Raw genomic sequence first — 22014 nt, forward strand, 5'->3', positions numbered from 1 at the left:
AGGAAGTAGGACACTAACATGGGCTTACAGATTAACCTTTCTTTCCACGGAGTAGCCCTGCAGTTCTCTAGATTCTTTTGGAGGTTGATAAACTATGTGGCAGCCCAGTCATGCTGAATAGATTGGTCTGGTGCACAGCTTTCTGGGCTTCATATGGTCCTGAGATGAATGGAGTTCTCAGTTTTCATTCCTGTGGTTTACTGATACTACGAATCTGAAATCTTGAAACTGAGGTTATTATAGGCCAATTTATACAAATTAAAGGAAAGAACCATACACTATTTCAAGCTCTTCTTTTATTGCTGCTTGTGTCTTACTTTAAATCTTTGCATTAGAAAAGCTAGTATCAAACATTTGGGCCTTGGAGAGATCACAGCTGGTATGACAGACCTTTAAAAATTGAGGACCCAGTTCTGTCCTTCAGATATACAGGCACAGATCCCATTTCATTTCATGGATTTCTTTTAAGACCAGAAAGGACCATCATGATTATTGTAGAAGGCAATAAGCTGCACCCACACATCTGAGGTTAGTTTGGGGCCCTTCATGAAATATGTACATGTGCATATGCTTTCACAACTGAAAGTACCATTCAAAGTAATCTATAAAAACAAGTATATTCATCTTGCAAATACTTACACAAGTGAATAGCCCCACTGACTTTAAATGGGATTTCGCATATGAGTAAATCTTTAACATGTTTACAGAGTACATTAAAGTTAGTCTTTACATTTAAAATAAGAATTGAAATCCTTTTTTCCCTAAGTATGTTTGCTGAAAATATTGTAAACATAACACCAGAGTTGTCATTCTTTTACATAAGGAAAATAGCTATAAACCATAATTTCAGCATAAGTAAACACAAAGATCATCCATTGTCTGAGACCATAAATCCTTAACTAAAGCTTCAATCCAAAATGTTGGCTGACTTTTTTGTGTGTGACACAGAAGCATTGTGGGTCCTCTGCATGAACTCCTATATTGTTGCTTTTTTAGTCACTGCTTCCCAGAATCTCTGTTCCCAGTCCTTTACAAAGAATAGGAAAATCTCAATCTTTGAAGAGCACATCGATGCGTTTCCAGAAGTTAGCCATGCTGTCTGTGCTTGTTCACTCACCTCTTCTTTAATCAGGTAGAAATGCTGAAGGAAACGGTCTTCGAAAACTTTGTTATTTACAACATAAAAATAATACTTACCAGTTTAGAAATATTTTTCTGCTGACTACACATTATGTCCATCAGAAAGGGCACTGCTTTGCTCAGCAGTATTGATATTTGATCTTCCGTTTTCTTGACTGCTGGAAGTGACTACATTCAGTTTTTTCTCAATTTTATCAGCAACAGTACGCATATTAAATTTTCTCAGACTGACGATCAAATTTCCATAAGCCCCCTTCATTCCATGATGTTGATACCAGATATGGAACAATTTGATTTTCTGCTCAGTTGAATCATTTAAATGGTCCTGGACAGTCTGCTCTATGGCAGGTTCTGGGATTTCATGCCTCCGAACAAAATTCTTGACTTGTGTTAGTGTCATCTCCTCCACAATAGCAGGAATGTAGGTGCTCAGGTCAACATCTGACAATACAAATAACATTTGAAAACACAAACTCATGGCACTAGTATTTTACTGATCTTTCTCATGTTTTAAATATTCAAAACAGATGAAGTTTCAAGCCAAATGAGAGAGCGAGAGAGTCTTTTACAGGGAAAAAGCAACAGAGGGTCCTGTGGCACCTTTAAGACTAACAGAAGTATTGGGAGCATAAGCTTTTGTGGGTAAGAACCTCACTTCTTCAGATGCAAGTCTGTGAAGAAGAAGAAGAAGTGAGGTTCTTACCCACGAAAGCTTATGCTCCCAATACTTCTGTTAGTCTTAAAGGTGCCACAGGACCCTCTGTTGCTTTTTACAGATTCAGACTAACACGGCTACCCCTCTGATACTTTTACAGGGAAATTCATAGTAGGAATGGATCAACATGCTACACTTTCCCTTATGTTAGAAAATTCAAACGTTCAGGTATGGACCCATATCCCCGTCCTGTGACTTCAAATAAGCCCTCAAATCTTTCTATAGGACCCTTTCTTCTTCCCTTCCTCCCATCACCAAATGTATGAATGTCATGTTAAGCAGGCAAGCACCTCTGGCATCCTCTTAGCTGGGCCCTGAATCTCTCTGTGATGATACTTCCATTGCTTGACTCATGCACTTGACAGTTCAGGGTCTAGAAGCCTATCTTCTGGGCTTTGCGTACGACTACATTTCAATACTACATTATCTGTAATACAGGGTGAATGTCTTTGGCTTTGGAAGCTGCAGCGTCCAGGAGATTAGAATATATGAATACCTGAGATCCGGCAACAAGCTTGCCAGTGGATCTACTGAACCAGTAGTGGGTTTCCTAGTTAGGGAGTCCTGTGGGACAAAGTCTTCAAAAATTTGCATATACTCACAATTTTTTAACAAGCAGGAAAACAGTTGGGTGCTTATCCAAGCAGAAACATTTTGGGTTTTTCAGTAACTAATTCCTGCTAACATGTATCAAGTAACATAGGGTCTGCAGCCCTTACCGAGGCAAAACTTTCTTTGATTTAAAAACAATGAGAGTTGTCTTAATCAGGACTGCAGGGTTGTTTCCATAACAGACATTTATTTAATAAGGAGAGCTACAAATCAGTGAGGAGTGACAGCTTTTCAAAACAGAGACTGACCTGGCATTAAACTGAACAAAGCATATATTCTTGCATATGGTTTCTAAACCATATTTCTCACCATTCCTATAGAGAAAGTAAAATGTTATTTCATACCTGGGTACACGAGATGCTCCATTTCCTGGAAACAGATAAAGAAAAAAGTGTAAAGGAGGCCCTGCAGATTGTAGAGTCTCTGCCCTTCCCCCCCCCCCCCCCGGTTTTTCTTGATTGTTGATTTTGTTGTTGTTGTTTTCTCACTTTTTCCCATCTTCCCTTCTTCTTTTAGTGGTACAGTCCCTTTTGTACCTTATTGGGGGGTGGGGTTGAGCTCCCACTACCAATTTTTTTTAAAACACCAAATTATGCAAAATGCTAAATTTCATGAAATTTGGAGTTTTCTCCCAGCTTTATCCATGACCCCTCTCTTTAGTAGCCAGGCCATGTTTAGAATACAGTGCACTAGCCAATTTTAAACTGAATAATAGAAATGAAGGTGGTCTCTATATGGGTCACCGGACTAGTACAAGAACTTCAGGATCTTAGCTATTCAGAATGCTTAAGCAATGTATGGAATATTCTTTAGGAGAGAAATGATCCTTTGTCTAAGTGAGGAGCTCCGTACCAGGCTGAAGAGAAAGATGCTGCTGCAAGAAGGTAGCTTCCCCCAGCTCCACACCCTTCCTGTCTACAGCCCACAGACAAGCATCGGGGGGAGGGGGCAGAAATGATGCTCAACCCCTCCTCCTCCAGCAAACTTTGGGCCGCTTTTTGCATGTTTCTGTAATGATCTGACCCTAATGAGTCAGGCCAGCAAATATGTTACATTTTTCCCCCCAGGGTCCTCTGTAGAAAACTCTTCTGACCCCCACTCTCACTCTGCTTCCTCATGGTCCCCTCAGTGTTGCAACTGTCCTTTGGCCATAGAGAACTGGATGAACTGAGCCCCTCAGTGCTGCTCACAGATGGGCTGAGAGAGTAGAGAGGGTCACAGCAGAATGACACAATGTCCTTTCTTATCCTCAGCTGCTGGGCATTCACTGCTAGCCCCTTCCATTCTAAGGAACAATGCATGTTTAAACATAGGACTATTTAGGGGATAAAATCTTCAACTTTATCTCAGGCAGAGAGCGAGTGGAACGATCCGAATAAAATCCCTGACTTCCTTCCTAGCTTGTGTGTGTAGCTGGAACAGGAGGGTTTGAAAACTTCCTCTTGTTCTCCATATATACATTGTACTATACAAAACACTCTCTTTTTCAGAACTGCTTGGCAAAATAACCTGGAACTCTCCCCCACGTGTCTTTCTTTCTGTGATGAAGTTCACTTCCCTCACATAAAGCCAGAGGGTAAAGGGAGGACAGGCCTCCACAATCTACACAGCCCCAATGTGGGCCTCGTGCACCAAGCTGAATTTCAGCCATGCTAAGCAATGATACTTACAGGGGTGGGTGGTTTGTGGACAACCCAATGCCGCATCTGATTGTTCAAATCAAAATCCTGCCGTTTCTTCTTGTCTGAAACAAACCATGCCAAAGAATTTTAAAAAACAGCACAGAGTATGTATCAGTGCTAAAATGGAGCATCTAAAAGAGGAGAATTATGATTAATTAAGCAGTAGAGTAGTCAATTCAGTATATAGTATGGATGAAGAAAAGAGACTAACTTACAACAGTATGCTGCTACGGCTGATAATGATGCGATAGCGATTACGATTCCAACCACTACTAGCAAGATCCACCAGAAGTTTCCTGATAATTTAGAGCATTGTAAAATTTACATAAAAGCAAAGCACAGAAAAACAGTGCAATACAACAACACACGTGGAACCCTTCACAGGATTATAAAGGTCAGACTGTGGAAGGCCCTTGTATAGATGTGTGCGGTGTGGGGAGACGACCAGTGAGGTGCAAGGAGTCTTCCTTCTCTGCTCCTTACATCCCTGTGCCAGGGCAAGACACACAAATTATTCCTGTTCTCGCCTGCCAACAGGGACTGCTCCCTGTTACTGTTCCCTATGGTACAAACCACTCTACAAGGGGCAACCCCGCCACACCAGCCAGCGGAACTGACCAGTCATGGACTGGAGGCCATGTTCCACCTTTGTGCAGCCATGTGTGTGCTCTCCCTGCATACCAGGTGTCCCAAGGAAGCATTTTATATGGTGGTGCAGCTCCACGCTGCCTCAACCTTGGGCTTAACGCACACAATCTGGTCTACATTGCATAGCTGATTCCACTGTATCCAACTGACTCTACCTGTAGAGATATCAAGATTAAGTAATTTATTCTCACTTTTACATATGGTATTTGTGGTCGGGGTGCATTCTTTTTCAATTGCGCCATTTTCACACCTAGAGAAAATATGAAAAATGTGTATGTATTTAATAGTAATTTAACGATAGAAAAACAACACAATCTGTCATGAAAAGAAGGCAAAGTTATCCATGCCCCCTACACTGTTACCAGTTGGCTTTTAATATAGTAAGAAAGTGCAGTTTTGAATTTAGTAGGGAGGAAGAAGTGTCTCTCTAGTCCTCCAATGTTGTTATATTTAGTCTCTAGGGATTCTTGTCCAGTTTCCTGTAAGTCATGAGTCATAATGTAAATGATAATACCACTATTTACAGAGTGCATCCACATGGCATTGTGATAAAACAAAGGAGGGAGCCTAATAGAGAAAAAGGAGTGAAGAGAAAGGCAATAAAGAAAGGACCAACAGCACTCCTTCTAAAATAACCCAAACATCTTTGGAATACAGTTTTTACTTGCTTTTTAAAAGTAAGGAGAGATTAGGACAGAGATGATTTTGGGAAGGCAGAAACAGTTCCACTCATTAAGGTGCCCAATAACAAAAGCACAATTGCCTACACCCATTAATAGCTGAGGGGAGAGGGCACACCTTGATAGAACCGAAAAGCATGCTGGCCTTATTCACAACAGAGCTGGTAATCAAACACTCATGCAGCAGGAAACAGAGGGTATGCCTACAGTACAATTAGACACCTGTGGCTGGCCTGTGTCAGCTGACTCGGGCTAAAATAATCTGGCTAAGAGGTTATTGAACTATGGTGTACTGTAGACAGTAGAGCTGGAGCCTGGGTCTAGGACCCTGCGAGATGGGAGGATCCCAAAAACTGAGCTGCAGCCTGAGCCCAAACTTCTACACTGCAATCAAACCTCTTTAGCCTCTTAGCCTGAGCTCCTTAGCCTGAATCAGATGGCACAGGCCAGCTGTGGGTGTCTAATTGCAGTGTAGACATACAGAGAATTGCCTGTTGCACTAGGGCTACATGACTGTTTATGAATAGGAAACAAACACATCTCTCAATCTGCCAAGGCCCCAGTGTGGGATGCAGTCAGTGTGTGACAAAGACCCAAAATCAGAGATTTAAAATACTCATATCAGAAAACTAAAATGCTGAGGGATTCATTCCTTCAGCCACAATCACTCTAAAATCTCAGTTTCATAATTTTAGATTTCTGATGAAAATTAATTTATGCAGTAAATGAAGGAATACCAAATCTATATGCACTATACTTGCTTTGTGACTAAAATGAGATGTATGCAGTGTTGTTGTAGATGTGTTGGCCCTAGAATATTCGATAGACAAGATGGGTTACGCAATATCCTTTATTGGACAAATATATTACCTAGCCCATCTTGTCTCTCTAAAATGAGTGATGTCACTTCCTGGGGGGGAGATTAGAGGTATGGGTCCAAGGGAATTTGGCAGAAGAGAATATAAAAGGCACCTGCTGCTTTCCCTGAAGTTCTCTTCCTCTACAGACTGTCACCCTCTGGTATTGCCAGACCTTCCAACTCTACTTCCTCCCCCATCCAATCCATCATTCCATAACCTCCTGACATGGAATAATCTTCTATCCACCCCAACAGAACACACAAAGACAAAGCTCAAAAAAACTTGGAATGGGAATTATTAAAAGTGGCCTCTAAATGTGTGTGTAGATTTGTGCATTCAAATACATATTTGGACACAATTGTGGTAACTGTCCATGCAAATGGGGACCTATAAAATTTTAGGCCTTGTCCAGACTAGGAAAAAAAAGTGCCTTTTCCCTCTAAATGAATGAGTTCAATAGAACTAGCTTAATTCAACTGAAAACCTCGTTAGGCTATAACTTGACCGCTCAAATGGAGCTAACAGGTGTTGAAGCATGTCTACATTGATGTGGGATTTTCAACTGAGTTAAGTGAGCTAAATTGATTGGAAAAACTAGTATCTTTCTTTCCTAATCTAAACAATGCCTTAGAGGCCACATAGATATTGACAAACTGGCTGAGTCTGGCTAATTCACATTAAATAACACACTATTTGAATAGTTAAATAATAAAGACCTCAAACTTACTTGCTGCATGGGTCGCAATGATGACATGGGCCAGAAGAATTGCAAAAGTAGTGTTGTTTACACCTGCATTTTGTGTCCTGAGTGACGGTACAATGTTCTGCAACTTCCAAATCTAAAATAAATCCCAAGAGTTTTCTTCAATTAGAAGAAGGTGGTACTCTAACTATTTTAGTGCACCATTAGCAAATGCTATGCTCAGGCCTAGAGCTGTTAGCGCTATTGCTGTATGCAGCAATGTGAGCTGGTCATAATACCAAGCATCACCATATTGTTTTCTACATGCTCCTTCTGATTGTGTGATACTGGGAAGAGGAGGGAAGGAAGGAGTCCTCTGCAATCAAATGCTGCAAAAAAGAGCTGCCAATAAGCACTTGCTTTGCTGGAAGGGGACTAGTATATAACATTACAAAATACTGGCAGTTTTTTTCTCATTCATCATTCTATGATACTTTATATAATTAATGGTCTGGTCTCCTGCATATTCAGTTGCCACTTCTGTAATGGTTCCCTGTGCATCTCCTGCATCATCTGCTGGCATCATCCTCTGGTGCAGTTCCCTGATGTCCATCTACTTATTTGAACTGGACATTGGGTAAAAGAGACAAGTTGGGTAGTGCCGAGTCACTCTGTTTGGCCTGGTTTGAACTAGTTTAGTTTTCTTCTAGTAAGATCTTGCTATTTAAAGTCAGCTTTTATCCATCATTGGCTAGTAAGATTGACCTGACTGCAGAGATCTTATAACAGCACGAGATACCCATACAGTACCAGTAACACACCTAGATCTGAAGGTGACTTTTAAAAAATATTTTCTTTAGCTGGCAACAGTTTGAGTCCCAGGTGAGGCAGGCACTCAGATAGTGAGTGGGGACATTTGTCAGTACCTCGAGAGATATTAAAGGAAAGGACATGCTGCTGGAACTGAACCCCAGCCCCCACCCAAAAATGCCAATTTCAACAGCCACCGAGGGTTGTGATGTGGCTGCAAGAGAAGGCTCCTTGTGCCCCCTCCCACACACTTGCACAGCCAGAGGGCCAGACACAATCAAGCACAAAACCCTGCTCAGGGTCCTGAGCTTCTAATCACTTTAAAACGAAGTTTAAATTCATTTAAACTTCATACAACAATTCCTTATTGGAAACTTTTTGTAAGCTAAGGATTTTCAACTCTTTGATGTGACTTGTGGCCCCGCTCTCAGCCACCTGCAAACGGGCTTCCTCAAATGCCTCTTCTAATATTATGCACAAATTTCTACTATGTCTTGCTTATGCAGCACCTCTGAGTTTGAGGAAAAGCAGCTGCACACCTGCTTCAGTGAGGATAGAGTGGGAGCAGGGTTATGTTCTCCCAGATGGTTGCTTTGTGTCATGGGTGTGTGTGTCCATTTTAAAACACTCAAAACTGTGTCTGTGAGAAAATTAAGTTGTATCTCACATTGTCTAGTGTGGGGTTTTTTTTTTTTATCATAAGGAATGATTCAAGGTAACTTCTGTAAGCAAAGTATTAAATAGAAACATTGGTTTTGGTGTACCCTTTGTTAACACCCTAAATGTTTGAATATATCTAAAATGTTTTCACTGTGGACCAGATTGTGAGCCAAGGTAAATGCCAACACAAGGGATTCTGGGGGCATAAGGTGAGTGTGACCGACTGCACCCCTGTATTCTGACCCTACACAATCTTTGTACAAAATATGCCTTGTGAGGTATCATTTGAAAACTAATAACTCACTAGTCCAGGGTCGGCAACCTCTGGCACACGGCTCGCCAGCGTAAGCACCGGCGGGTCGGGCCAGTTTGCTTACCTGCCGCGTCGGCAGGTTTGGCCGATTGCGGCTCCCACTGGCCGCGGTTCGCCGTCCCAGGCCAAGTGGGAGCTGCGATCAGCCGAACCTGCCAACGCGGCAGTTAAACAAACTGGCCCGGCCCACCAGGGTGCTTACCCTGGCGAGCTGCGTGCCAGAGGTTGCCGACCCCTGCACTAGTCAATCATATCGTAGTGAAATGCACGTAATGACATTATATGTACAGTTATGAACATAAGATGAAGTTACAACTGACATGTGTTTACCAGACAAGTTTGGGGAGTGGGTAACCAGTTTCCCAAAGACAAAGGACAAGCTGATGCCTCTAACCAAGTGTCATCAAAGTTGACTGGCCATCGCCTGTCAAGTGGCCATACTTTGGCCGCAAGGTGGGTGGCAGGAACAAATCGATTCACATTTTAACAAACAACATGGAACCTCTTTCACCACGAGACCCCATGCCTCCACCACCACAGCTGGAAGGTAGTTGATCTAGGAGTAACCCTGAGGAAAATGCATTTCAAAGGGTGGCTGGACTATAAAAGAGAGGGGGCAAAAACACCCCAGGTAGAAAAAATAGAGAAAAAGACTCTCTCTCTCTTGCTTTTTCATCTAAGACGACAAAAGAAGCAGTCTTTGGACTTTGGGAGGGGTTCTGACCTGAGACCTTGGTCAGCCCTGTTGCTGGAAACATTTGGTAAGAACCTTGAACCAAGTCTAGTTTGTTAACTTTTAGTTACTAGAAAGCATTTTATCTTTATTTCTCTTGTAGTCATTTCAGACTTTAATGCCTTATACTTGTACTCACTTAAGAATCCATCTCTTTGTAGTTAAGTAAACTTGTTTTATTCTTTAATCAAAATTAATCCAGTGCTGTGTTTAAACTGAATTGTTTGGTGACTCCAATTAAAGTAGCAAACTGTTGTAACAGTTTTCAAGAACGTAAAAGGTTGTTACAAGGAGGAGGAAGAAAAATTGTTTTTCTTAACCTCTGAGGATAGGACAAGAAGCGACGGGCTTAAATTGCAGCAAGGGAGGTTTAGGTTGGACATTAGGAAAAACTTCCTGTCAGGGTGGTTAAGCACTGGAATAAATTGCCTAAGGAGACTGTGAAATCTCCATCACTGGAGATTTTTAAGAGCAGGTTAGACAAACACCTGTCAGGGATGGTCTAGAAGATAATACTTAGTCCTGCCATGAGTGCAGGGGACTGGACTAGATAACCTCTCAAGGTCCCTTCCAGTCCTATGATTCTATGATTTGACCCATTACAGAGGAAATGGATCTATAATACCTGAACTGTCCAGGAGAGGGCTGGACAGAGTAAAAAACACAGTTTTGGGGGGAAATGTGGGACTGGGAATGTGTTGGGCCCACCCTGCAAGTGGTAACCAAGGCGAGTGGGAGCTGGAGTTTGACTGGAGTGTTGCTGGCAGGCTGCAGCTATAAACAGATATTCAGGGTGTGACCTGCACACTGTTTGTCTGTTTGTGAGGGGCCCAGGTTGGGAGCTACAGCACCATAGCATTGTGAGGCACCCAACGTTGCAAGGCAGGTGGTGACACAACCCCTCACTAGTCTGGATTGCACCCTGGAATGTCATAGTAAACTACCCATATCACATGTCACACTGTGGGTGAAAGAGCCATCTCGAGGAACTTCTACTTGCCCTCCAACACAGGTGAGTGGGGAGTGGACAGAGCCTTAACTCTGTTCCCTCTCAAAGTGCCAACCAGTGCACCTGAACGATTGCTCAGGAAAAGCACTGCCACGGCATACTCCCTCCCCCTCACAGAGAAAAGGGGACCCAGAGACCAAATTGTAACTCTGTCACAATTTCCTCCCTGGTCTATTCCTGGGATATCATAACTATATGCTACCCCTTACTCAAAGCTTGTGGTAACTCCCCAGTCTTGTCCTACGGAAAGTTTTTGTTGCTTGAGTTGCTATTTTACAGACATACCAAGTTCAGAGTCACATGACCTGCACCTTCTGCACTTATCGAGGGAATTGTCATAATTCACGTATGTTGATCCTTCTATGCATGGTTTACAAGTTGTGTTTTTGTCCTTTGTGCAATCACCAAATTTAAATGAACCTGTAAAAAAAAATGCAAAAAGAAGAATGAAAGTTGTAGTATCTATACCTAGAAGTTGTCAGCTAGAAGATCTGCTTCAGATTTTCTGTTTCTCTTCATCTCTTAAACTTTCTAATTTATTAATAATGACAGGATCAACGTTTTCTAAATGCTACAGATAAATTATATGGGTTTCAATCCATACATGTCTTTTGGTAATGTAGCATATATAGGGTTGGATTTAAAATTCTAACTATTAAAAACAAGAAGGAAAATTTACTAAACAAATGATCTGTTCAATGAAAATACCCATTCACTGATATAAATGCGGAGTTGTGTGGGCAAAAGAGCATGAATGCATTTTTTTACCTCCTTCAAAATTGTGCATGTAAATATCCCAGTGCTTTTCTATGAATCCAAGTAGCTTACACGGACTTGTCTGAAATCCATGGGAAGTTATTGGCATGAACTTAGTAAATATTTGTGTGTTTTTCTACGATTCTGCATTCTAGCTGGGCTTGGAACAGATCATGTGAAAGTACTCGCATAGCATGGAATAATCATATACATCTTTAGGGAAACAGCTTAAATACAAGCAGGTTAGAGTCCAATCCACAGAATACAGTTTTCAGTGCCCAAGGGATTTCTGAATGAAAATATGAAGCCAATGTAGTCCTGTCACTTGGGGGCCAGAGGAAGGCCCTATAACACTGTCTCCCAGTAGAAGCTACAGCATGTAGAGCAGGGGTAAATTATTTTTATTTTCGGGGTCCATTCAAAAATGTCTGGCAGTCCAGATTTGGCCCACAGTCCACCTATTGACTCCCTCTGATGTAGAGTATTTATCAAGCAGTATGCAGTTCTGCCTGTGGCCATTTCCACTCACCTCTTTATTTTTCAATAAATTATTTTAAAATGATACCTACCAGGTGGACACATCTTACAGCAGATATTTTCTGCAGCATATTCTCCCTCTTTACATTTAAGTTCCCTTTTAGAAATATTCCTCTTTATAGACAGCTTATCATATATAGTGTGTGCAGGAGGTACATCACTGTCACATTGTGATCCAATAGTCCAACCAAACACCTAGGAGAGAACAGTAAAATTATAGGTGTGGGAAAATTGCTCAAACTCTTCCTCCTACCCTGTCTTCCTGCTATTTGTAGAGTGGGCCACAGTAGCACTAGACCCTGAGAGAGGAGTGGATGAAGGCGTGGGAGCAGTACCCTACAGCAAGGGTTGGAGGAGAGGTGGGGAGGGGAAAGGGCGGAAACAATGTCTCACTATGTGTTCCATATCTCAGGGGGTCACCCTACACAAAGATGCCGTAGTGACAGCATCATTGCCTCCTTCCAGGCCTGTGAGAAGATTGGCTCTGGGAGCCAAAAGTGCTCTGAGAGCACTGCAGGGTGTGGGGGTGTGTCCGTGTCCCCCAGCGCCTGCAGCAGCTCTGACGGACTGCTTTGCTAGGGGACCTACAGAAGGGTCTGGAAACCCACAGTCCATGGGGAAACCTGTAGGTTAGCAGGTCTGACATTGTGAAGTGGACTACACACAGGATCAAAGAAGTAAAATGGAGGCAGAATGCCCTTAATCCGTCTACTTGGGCTATCCTGACCACAGGTGCAGCGCACAGGTGTAAATGGGGCTACACTGTCAGTAGGCCTGAAGGAAATTATGATGCTGTCCACAAACAGGAGGGCTGTGACTCAGAGGGGTTTCTGAGTCACAATGCTTCTCAGAGCAGTTCTTTGGGCATGTAGTCTAGCCATCATTCCTTGCTCAGGGCTGTGCTTAAAGTCACATTCTTGCTCTGAGAAACTGTTCATGTTCCAGAAATATTTATTCTCAGACACACTGGGCCGGATTCTCCTCTCCTTTACTCTTTTATACCAGTAACAGGTGCAGTTCCAGCAATTCAGAGGAGGTAATATTGATTGATACCAATGTGAGAGAGAGAGGAGAATCGGCGCCAGAGTATCAAATCAGCAGCTGTCATTTTGAAAAGGAGGATACAGTGTGGAACAGAAAGATAAATACAGGGAGAGCGTACGGTGGAGCAAGAATCAGTGAGCCAAAATGTACAGTGTTACTACAAATTCCATTTAGTGCTAGGGACAGAAAGTGAAGGACAAATACAAGATGAGCATGAAAAGAAAAAGGTGTAAAGAATGGGGTAGAATGAGTTATTATAATAACTTTCTAAATGACAGACACGTGCAGAGCAAATAACTGATAACTATGCAGAAACCACACTAACAAACCCTTCTAGCTTCTACTACGTGCATGCATGAACTCAGAACTCTCCTCAAAACCACCAAAACCGCCCCACCTCTCCCCCTTGTTGACACAATAGGGAAAGACAGAAACATAATGTATAGTAACATATATATAACCAATTCATTACCACAGATAATCCTGTACTTCCTAATACAATAAGTGTGGACTACTTCTCAGGAGCTGTCTTTCAAGTAGCATCACATAGGCACGGCACGCAGAAACTTTATACATTGCCCTACATCTGATATTCTTCCTTTTTCGCTTCTCCTCATCCCCAAAGTGACATTCTAATTTTTCACAATATTACTTTATATCCTAGAGTCACTTTATTCTTTTTCTTTTGATTCTCCTTGGAATTGCCACTCCCACATGATATGCAGTCCTCTGAAATTAAAATTTAATTACTAATAACAAAAGGAACACTAATGTTAACACAATTTGATGGTACGCTTGAGAAACCACTCATGTCCTCAGTAGTACCCATATCACTCAGTGGCAATAACTGAAGGTACATGCATGCATTAAGGGGATGATAGGTGCTTTTTGATCTGTTTTCATGAAAACAGATGTATACAATGTATGCTTTCAGCCTAAAATGACTCATAGAGGCTTGTTTTTGTTCTTTTCCTAATCTAAAATAAATGCCATTTTTTAAACTAAAAGTCTAAACATCCAGTAGGAACAAAATAAATAGGGGCAACTAACTCCAGAAAAACCCTTAGAAATCATACTTTGGGCCAGATTATCAGTTCCAATTCCAACTGATCTGCTCAGGCATTAACCTTCTTTCAGAGCCCCTCTCTATACTGGGGAACCCATAGAAGTGCGTTCCAATGGCAGGCACCAGTTGGAGGTCCTTGGCAGTGTGGCAATTGAGCCAAGCTACCTACAGAGCCACGGCAGAACCATTGAGGACCTAGTGGCTCCTCCAGGATCCATGTGATTTGTGGACAATACCTCAGGTCTCTTACACAGGGGGAACAGTTCCCACCAGTGGAAGACTTCAGAGGAAACACTATGTAGGGGCATAATGATCTAACCCTACCATTGTCATAATACATACAATATTTGTACGTGAGACCCAGATGAGTGGATGGACAATTGCTTAAATAGTAAATTGCTTAAAAGAAATTCTCTGCTTCCTCTAGTCACCCATTCTCTTCTTTCATTGATTTCCCATCCCCACATGGGAGCGTGCTCCTGCATCTATTAATTTGGGGCCATAATTTTCACCCACTCAAAACCTCCCATCTGTTCTTGCATCAGTCACACAGCAGCAAGTGCACATAGCTCATTAGGGGCTTTCAAGAAATTTAAAAAGGGCGAGAGTAGATTTCCTTGCTTTGGTGTTGGATAGCAAGACATGGGAAGTTTCGTTTATGTTCTGATGTTTGTCTGCTCTTGGTAGTTCTTTCACTAACGATGACTTTATGAACAGTTTATCCTCCTTTTGCTATTTTAATGATTTTTTTCTTTTGCAAATTCAAAAGCTTACATGACTCCTAGCAAGATGGAACTATCAAACAGGTGGTAATTTTATATTATTTGGCAAATGGATCCTTTCCTTGCACTCTTTTAGATGAAGCAGACTTCTTACTATAGCAGGTGCTCTCTGGTCCAGACATGCCAAACCCACGGGAAAAAATGCAGAAATTGGGCTTGTTTTTGGCTTAATTGGCTTGTGAGTTGCTTGTTGGCTAGTTTTGGGCTTGTAGCTTGTTGCTTCTGTTTTTTTATCAGCTCCCAGCAAGCAGGGACAAGGGGCAAACAGGGGCAAGGAGGGGACAGAGTCAGGGGTGCACAGTGGGCCCACCACAGTGCCAGACTGCACGCCGGGGGGATCTAGTCACATAGAGTGTTGGGGTTCTTAGGGATTGGCTTGTTTTGGCCTTGTTTTCAAATGGGGTTAGCTTAATTTTTGGCTTATTGTGAAAGTCAGAGTGCTTATTTACCGTGTGAAAGTTGGCAACTGTGCTCTGGTCCAGTTTCCAGTAGCACATTTTTCTCTTTCCATTCCCTCCTCTTTTTGCTATCTTTCATCTATCCTATTCTTTTTTCACACTAAGATGAAATGTACAGTTATCAGTGAACTGCACTGAAGCAACCACTCAGTGACAGTTCCTCATGTTCCAAAGTTTTCAGCGCACTTGAGTCATGAGAACCAGCGGGGCCAGAAAGAGGAATTGAGTTTAATTTTGCAAAGTCAACCGAGTTACTGTGGTGTAAAACCCCTAGAATCTGCGTATCTTTGGTGCTGAGGTTAATAGGATCTGTGTGTGTTCAGTGCGTCTGGAAATTAGACTCATAGGGGTCTAAAACCCCAGTTCCCCCAAACAAGATAAAATTTGAAAATGTTGGCATTAATTTCTTGTCTCAGTTTCCCCACCTGTACAGTGGGGGTAATAACACATCCTTGTATCACATGAGTGTTCTGTGGATTTTTTAGAGTTCTTTCTCAATGCACATTTATTAATGGTTACTGTCTATTGTTAAGACTTGCAGCAACACTAACAGCTTCTATCTCATTGTTGCTACTCTGTGGCCGGATGTCAAAATGGAAGATTCAAGGGAAGCTTATGATCTGTTTTTTTCTTGTATACAATATATTGCAGTTCACTTTTCAGCATTTCCTGGTTGTTCAGTGTCTTGCATCAAAGTAGAAGAAAACAGAAATTCATCTTCGCAGTAGAATAGGTAAACATATTGTGCAAATACAGACCCAGTTATGCAAACACTTATGACAAGATTCAAGTTACACGTGTCATCCAGTCGACTTGAATCTGACTATTTATGTGCATTCATTTTAAGCACCTGTACAAATCTGTGCACTATTAGAGTCATAAGGAGTATCATGGGTGGAACAAACACTTTAGTGTGAGGGCCTTAACTTCTAAGAGGTCTTTTCTAAATTCTCAGAAATTGGCTGCTTATTATATACACAATCTTACTATATGAACTAGAAAATTATTGGCTAGTATTAGTTTGCTGTTTTCAAGGTACCCAAATCTGTTCCTATTAAATTTAGTTTTATATAGGTTCTGGTACCACACTCATCATCGTACGAGTGTCCTCCAGCTGTTTTTTCAAATGGTCTGTGTTTTGCTTTTTATATGGGCAGGTCTATGATTAATCTTTTGGTAACATAGAAGGAATAGTAAGAGCCTAAGGAGGGACACCTGATCAAACATCACCTAATGAAATTAATAGGCAGCAGAGGAAGTACTTTTTCATGCAACGCACAACTAAGTGGTGGAACTCATTGTCATGGGATGTTGTGATAGCTAAAGTATCACTGGGTTCACAAAAGGACTGGGTAACTTCAAGGAGAATAGGTCCATTGATGGCTATTAGCCAAGATTATCAGGGACACAGCCCCATGCTTGGGGCGATCCTAAACCTCCAACTACCAAAAGATGGGAGCAAAAAATAGGGGTGGATCACTCCATAATTGCCCTGTTCTGTATGCTCCCTCTGAAGCTCTGGTACAGGCCACTGGGTAAGATGGACCATGATCTTATGTGCTTAAGGATCTGCTTCTGCAACTGATGTGCCATGAGTACAAGGGTTTGCTTCTGTGGAATCATCTGCAGGATCAAGGCCCAATAAACCCAACTACTTCCATGTTCTGGTGTAAGTAAATTAATCGACCAGACACATACTGCAGGGCTTTTTTTTTTCTTTTTTTTTAAGTGTGGTAAAATCATATGTTAGAAAAATCAGGGAAGAGGGAATAAAAGGTTTGTGGGAGATCTACTTCCTCTCTGGCTAATGGGACTGGGATTTGACAGAGAGCCTGGTTTAGACGGAAACATCAGCCTATTGTGTATATTAAAGGAAGGGATGATGGGAAGAAGTTTTGTTTACACCACTATCAGTTTGACCTAAATTCAGAATATAGATGCATTTCTATTTCTGACTGTGATTATGTCTATTTAAGCGTGATATATTTGGAGTACGTCTCTGCAATTGGTGTGCTGTAGGCGTTTCTCCCCTTTTGACACACACAGCATACACTTCCGCTGTTTGGACGTTAAGCATCCTCTATACTATTTAATTTATATTTTGGTGTTTTGTGGAGTGGCACAGTTGTAAGGCTCCATAGTATAAACTGAGTCACATAACTGCATTACCAAAATTTTGCAACCCTCAAGTGATGAATAAAATCTACTGTTAAAATTTTGCTACCAATCATCTCAATACTAGCCTCTGCTCCGCAAACAATCATTCAGTGCCAAATGTAACCATGCTGCGGGAAGATCTTATGTGTGAAATTCAAGACCATATCGCTGAGAGAGTTGACAGCAGTAACTGAGGGACGATTCATACAGTTATGGTCCTCAGACAAAATGCTAGGAAACATCAGAAAGAGCAGGGGTTCTCAAACTGGGGGTCGGGACCCTGCAGGGTGTCGCAAGCTTATTCCATGGGGAGTCGCGAGCTGTCAGCCGCCACCCCAAACCCCGCCAGCATTTATAATGGTGTTAAATATATTTTAAAGTGTTTTTAATTTATCGGGGGAGGGGGTGTCGCACTCAGAGGCTTGCTATGTGAAAGCGGTCACCAGTACAAAAGTTTGAGAACCACTGAGAAAGAGTCTTAAGTCCAGTGTATCTCCCTGGAGTGGAAGAAGGGAATGATAAATCCCAGTCCTGCAAATACTTAAGGGCATGTTTAACTTTACTACCCTGAGCAGTCTCACTGATTTCAATAGGAGAACTACTCATGGTAGCAAAATCAAGAATGTGCTTAAGTGTTTGCAGGCTCGGGGCCATAATAAGTAAGTTTTATAAACTGAGGATGTCACATTTTCAGGGTCCAATCCGGCTCCCAACTGATATCAAGAGTAGTTTGCCCATTAATATTATTTAATTTCATCTCAAGTCTGCAGTTTGCATGGATCACCATTAAAGGATCAGTAATTGCCAACTGCTGGGACAGTTTTCTTATACTGGGAAATAGATGTGATAACTGTGTCGTGTTGGCAAATGTCAATTTTCAAAAATAGAACATCAGCTCTCCAAAATTAGGAATTCACTTGTAAGCCAGCCAAAGGAGGACCCTATACCAACTCTGCAAAACATTCAGTTTGTCCTCTATTGCATCATGTTCTTTATAACTTAAGTACAAGTCAGGGAGCGAAAGACTTCAGTTTTACTGCATTGCTTCACTCCCCAGAAAGACCCAAAGTGACAAACGTACGGGTGAACGGAGGAGTTCCCTTCACTAGTCTTTATAAAACAGTCCCAAAATCAAACCGCTTCTAGGAAACAATATTTCCGAGCCACGTCTCCTTCACATGGTCTCTGAGTCAATTGGCCCCAATCTTAAGGAAGCAGGAATACTTTCTGTTTAGTGCGGTTGTGTCACGCAGCAGGCAGGACTTTATCTCCACCTGATCTCACTTCTCAGAAACGATCGTTGTTTATGGTCGAAGTCGAGCGAGCGAGCGAGGGATCGAACTTTACCTGCGTTCCCTGCGTGGGCTGCACCCGACCAGCCGAGCCCCCGGCTCCCCCTCGCGGAGGGCGGGGAGCTGGTTTGTGTCCCGCGCTGTGCACCCCAGCAGAGTGAGGGAAGTGACAGGTCCTGTCCATCGCCCCCCCGGCAGCTGTCTGCGCCCCTACCCCGTATTTACTGAGAGAGACACCGGCGCAAATAGGGGGGCGGAGATTCCCCGTGAAGTTGGCCTCGCTAGAGGCGCAGCCCTGGGGAGACTGACAAGCGACCGCCCGAGCCGCGGGAATCCCGCCCGGCCCCCTCCCCGGACAGCCCGGCGGCGTGGCACGGGCGAGACGGGACTTACTAGGACGAGGCGGAGGAAGAGGAGCCCTGCGCTCATGCTGCCGCCGGCCGGCGCGGTGCCCGGGCAAGCCCTCCAAAGCGAAAGTGTGTCGCTGCCCTCGCCGCCGTCCCCGCAGGGTGTGCATCGAGCACTGGTGCCCAGCTGCAGCACCTGCCCCGCCCCGCGCTGTGCCGGCCAGGGGCAGGCGCCTCCTCCGGGGCTGGCCACCGCCCGCCCCGCTCCAGTGCCCAGCGCAGGGGGGGAAGGAAAGCAGGGAGGGATCCCCGCGAAGGGCGTGGTGTAGGGAGCGCCTGGCGCACAAGGGGACAGTGTGGTCCGGAGAAGCTGCGTAGAACCGCAGCTGGGACTGGGAAGATCCTTCTCCCAATAGACACCAAGTGTTGTTGCTACAGCTTTGCAAGGTGCAGTATGGGCTCCCCGCTCACCCCAGCAGCAGCCTCCTGGACAAGCGGCAAAACAATTGTATTGATCTCAACGTTAGGCGTTAGCACTGGATTCCTCTAGTCCTGCTCCTGGACAGGGCCCGGCTATGGTTGTATCCGGCCAGCTTATGTTGGAAAGAGTCCCAGATGTCTGTCTCTTGCCACATGCTTAAGGTTGCCAACCCTCTAGGATTGGCCTGGAGTTTCCCGGAATCCCCATTGATCTGCCCCGGTGGCCGTTGAAAGCAATCTAGGAGATGTTAATAGGATATTTTAAGAAAATGACATTACCTCATGTTGGGGGGAAAATCTCCCGGAATTGCTTCAGTCAGAGTTGGCAGCCCATGCTCTTTCAGATGCCTGAGTCCAGAACAGTCTTGCCCTCAGGTGCATCTGAGTGGCAGTTCTGTGGTGACCTATGGGGTGGTAATAAATTGTACTCCTATAGCACTTTTTCTACAATGATCTAGGTGGTTTTAAATGAATCAATTAAAGCTAACAATACTCCTGTGATGTAGATTTACAGAGGAAGGGCGTTGCAGTGGCTAGGCTGCTACGCTGGGACTTGAAGAGCTGGATCAGTTTTGTTCTCCGCTGCAGACTTCCTGTGTGACCCTTGGAAAGTGACTTAAAGCTGGATTATTACACGTAGGTACGTAATGATTGCAGATAGCTGCCTAGTGGGATTTTCAAAATGCCTAGGTGTTTTACTCCCATTGCTTTCAGTAGGCATTTTCAAAAATCCCATGAGGTGCCTATGTGTATCTTTAGGTGCCTAAATACCTTTAAAATCTGGATTAAAATCTGTTCTTTCTCTGTCTCAATCCCCATCTGCAAAATGGGGGAATAGTATTTTCTGGCCTTGCATAGGTGTTATGAGGATAAATAAATATTTAAAGGCTGTGTGGTGTTCAGATATTATGGTAATGGGAGCTGCAAACATACCTAAGATAGATAGTATTAAGCCACTTGTTAAAGTTTACACAGCAAATCAGAGATGGATCCAGGAATAGATCTCATGTCTCCCCACTTCAACCACTATATGAGTCTCTCATCTTGGGGGGTGACTGCCCTGCCTTTGTTATATGTGTAGGTGTAGGGGTGAGGGAACCCAGATAGCATAGAAGTGAGTGGAAATATGAAAAAGGCTGAGACTCACTGCAATAGACAAGGCTGCCTTTCACTGTCTTGCCTGAAGGGGCACTGACAAGGCCGGTAATTGTGACCTATCATCTGTGGTGTTTCACAGTCTTTCACAAGCACATAATGTAACAGTTGTCTCTCTTGTGCTTGCCTTCAATGAATCCTTGGTCTTCCAAGCTCCACCTACAGCGTCTGTTGAAGGTAATATGACAGTCTCAATCAAGTATCAGTTATTGAAATAGTTAAACATGTTTCAATTTACGCCATGATAGTATTGTGTTTGCAAGACTGTGGTCGCATCTGAGCTGGTATTTCCATTTTAAAGCCCATTTTTCAGGGGTTTATGACTCACCCTTGTATTTGCAAGCACAGAAGCAGCTGCGCTTTGAGAAATGTTGCTAAACCAGTTAAGCTATGTTCAGAAACATTAAAAAATAGCTTCTCTTTCAGACATTTTAACCACTTCCGCCTAAAACAAAACTCTTCATCTAGAACTGCTGATACTTTGAGATGCTCCATCTTTGGTGTAGATATTAATGGCAAACTCCCCTATCTCCCAAAATGAATTGAGATGGCTAAGAAGTATGTGAAATGTGGGCACTGTATATACACCATAGTTTCAGTTCACAACGGGCCCAAATCTCAAAGTGCTTACTCAGTTCACACTCCGGGCTATTGATTTTAATAGGAGCTAGCTTGAGTAAACACTGAGTACAAATTAAGTGCTAGATTGTCCTCACTTGCTGGAGAGGCTCTGCAAGATTACAGAGCTATTGCCAAATTCATCAATCAAGGGAGCATGGTTCACCTTAAAAACAACACACACACCCCCAAAAAACCCCAGCCAATAGGATTGGCCCCTTGATATGCATCATTTTAGCATTAAAAAAAATCCAGATTCTGTTCTACACCCCCTCATCATCATAGTCTCTGAGTGCCTTCCAGCAGTGCATTACTAAGTGACATGACTAACATCTCTCACATGTCAGTTGGTCTTTCTGTCATCATCTCCCCGGGGAAGAATTGTGTGTGCAGTGTAGTGTGTTTTGTTTTGGTAGGTGTAGTGTATACACACTGATAGGATCCCTTTTAACTACCTTGAGACCTCTAGTGGTTCTCACTGGCTTCTAGGTTTCAGAACCCTGCAGAACAGCCATTTATTTATGTAGCTAGGCCTTGCATGTGGTATATAGTTAGTAAACATGGTTGTTATTTAGACCTCACTGTGTGTGTGTAGTTCTTTTAATTACCTTTGTTGTGTAAAGAGCAAAAGACACAACAGTAGGATTTTTTGGAAGGGAGAGGGGAGTATTGTTTTTGTTTTTTAAAAATGATAGTCCATTAACATTTCTAATCTACTCTGGTGAAAGTGTTTGGTTTGTACACTGCTACCGGGACTATAGCAGCTTCTTTGATTGGA

General features: G+C 42.9%; 1 protein-coding gene across 1 annotated transcript; it reads right to left on the minus strand.

Moving 5' to 3' along the window:
- Window positions 1–281: 281 nt before the first annotated feature.
- On the minus strand, window positions 282–19178 carry FAS (Fas cell surface death receptor). The gene is made up of 9 exons (XM_026650978.2): window positions 19030–19178; window positions 11870–12032; window positions 10830–10964; window positions 7065–7176; window positions 4989–5047; window positions 4365–4445; window positions 4138–4211; window positions 2812–2836; window positions 282–1581 (listed from the first exon to the last, which is right to left on the minus strand). The coding sequence occupies exons 1-9, from the start codon at window positions 19063–19065 to the stop codon at window positions 1223–1225; spliced, it is 1044 nt and encodes a 347-aa protein (XP_026506763.1). The 5' UTR covers window positions 19066–19178; the 3' UTR covers window positions 282–1222.
- Between the last annotated feature and the right edge of the window lie 2836 nt (window positions 19179–22014).

This window comes from Terrapene carolina, unplaced genomic scaffold (assembly GCF_002925995.2).
Source record: "Terrapene carolina triunguis isolate 2854851 unplaced genomic scaffold, T_m_triunguis-2.0 Scaffold95, whole genome shotgun sequence".
NCBI classification, from domain to species: Eukaryota; Metazoa; Chordata; order Testudines; family Emydidae; genus Terrapene; species Terrapene triunguis.

Coding starts and splice junctions, on each gene's coding strand:
- FAS (XM_026650978.2), bottom strand. CDS start 19,065: ATGAGCGCAGGGCTCCTCTTCCTCCGCCTCGTCCTA. Junction 12,033..19,029: donor TCTTCCTCCGCCTCGTCCTA/GTAAGTCCCGTC, acceptor GTTCTCTCCTAG/GTGTTTGGTTGGACTATTGG. Junction 2,837..4,137: donor TCCACAAACCACCCACCCCT/GTAAGTATCATT, acceptor ATCTGTTTCCAG/GAAATGGAGCATCTCGTGTA.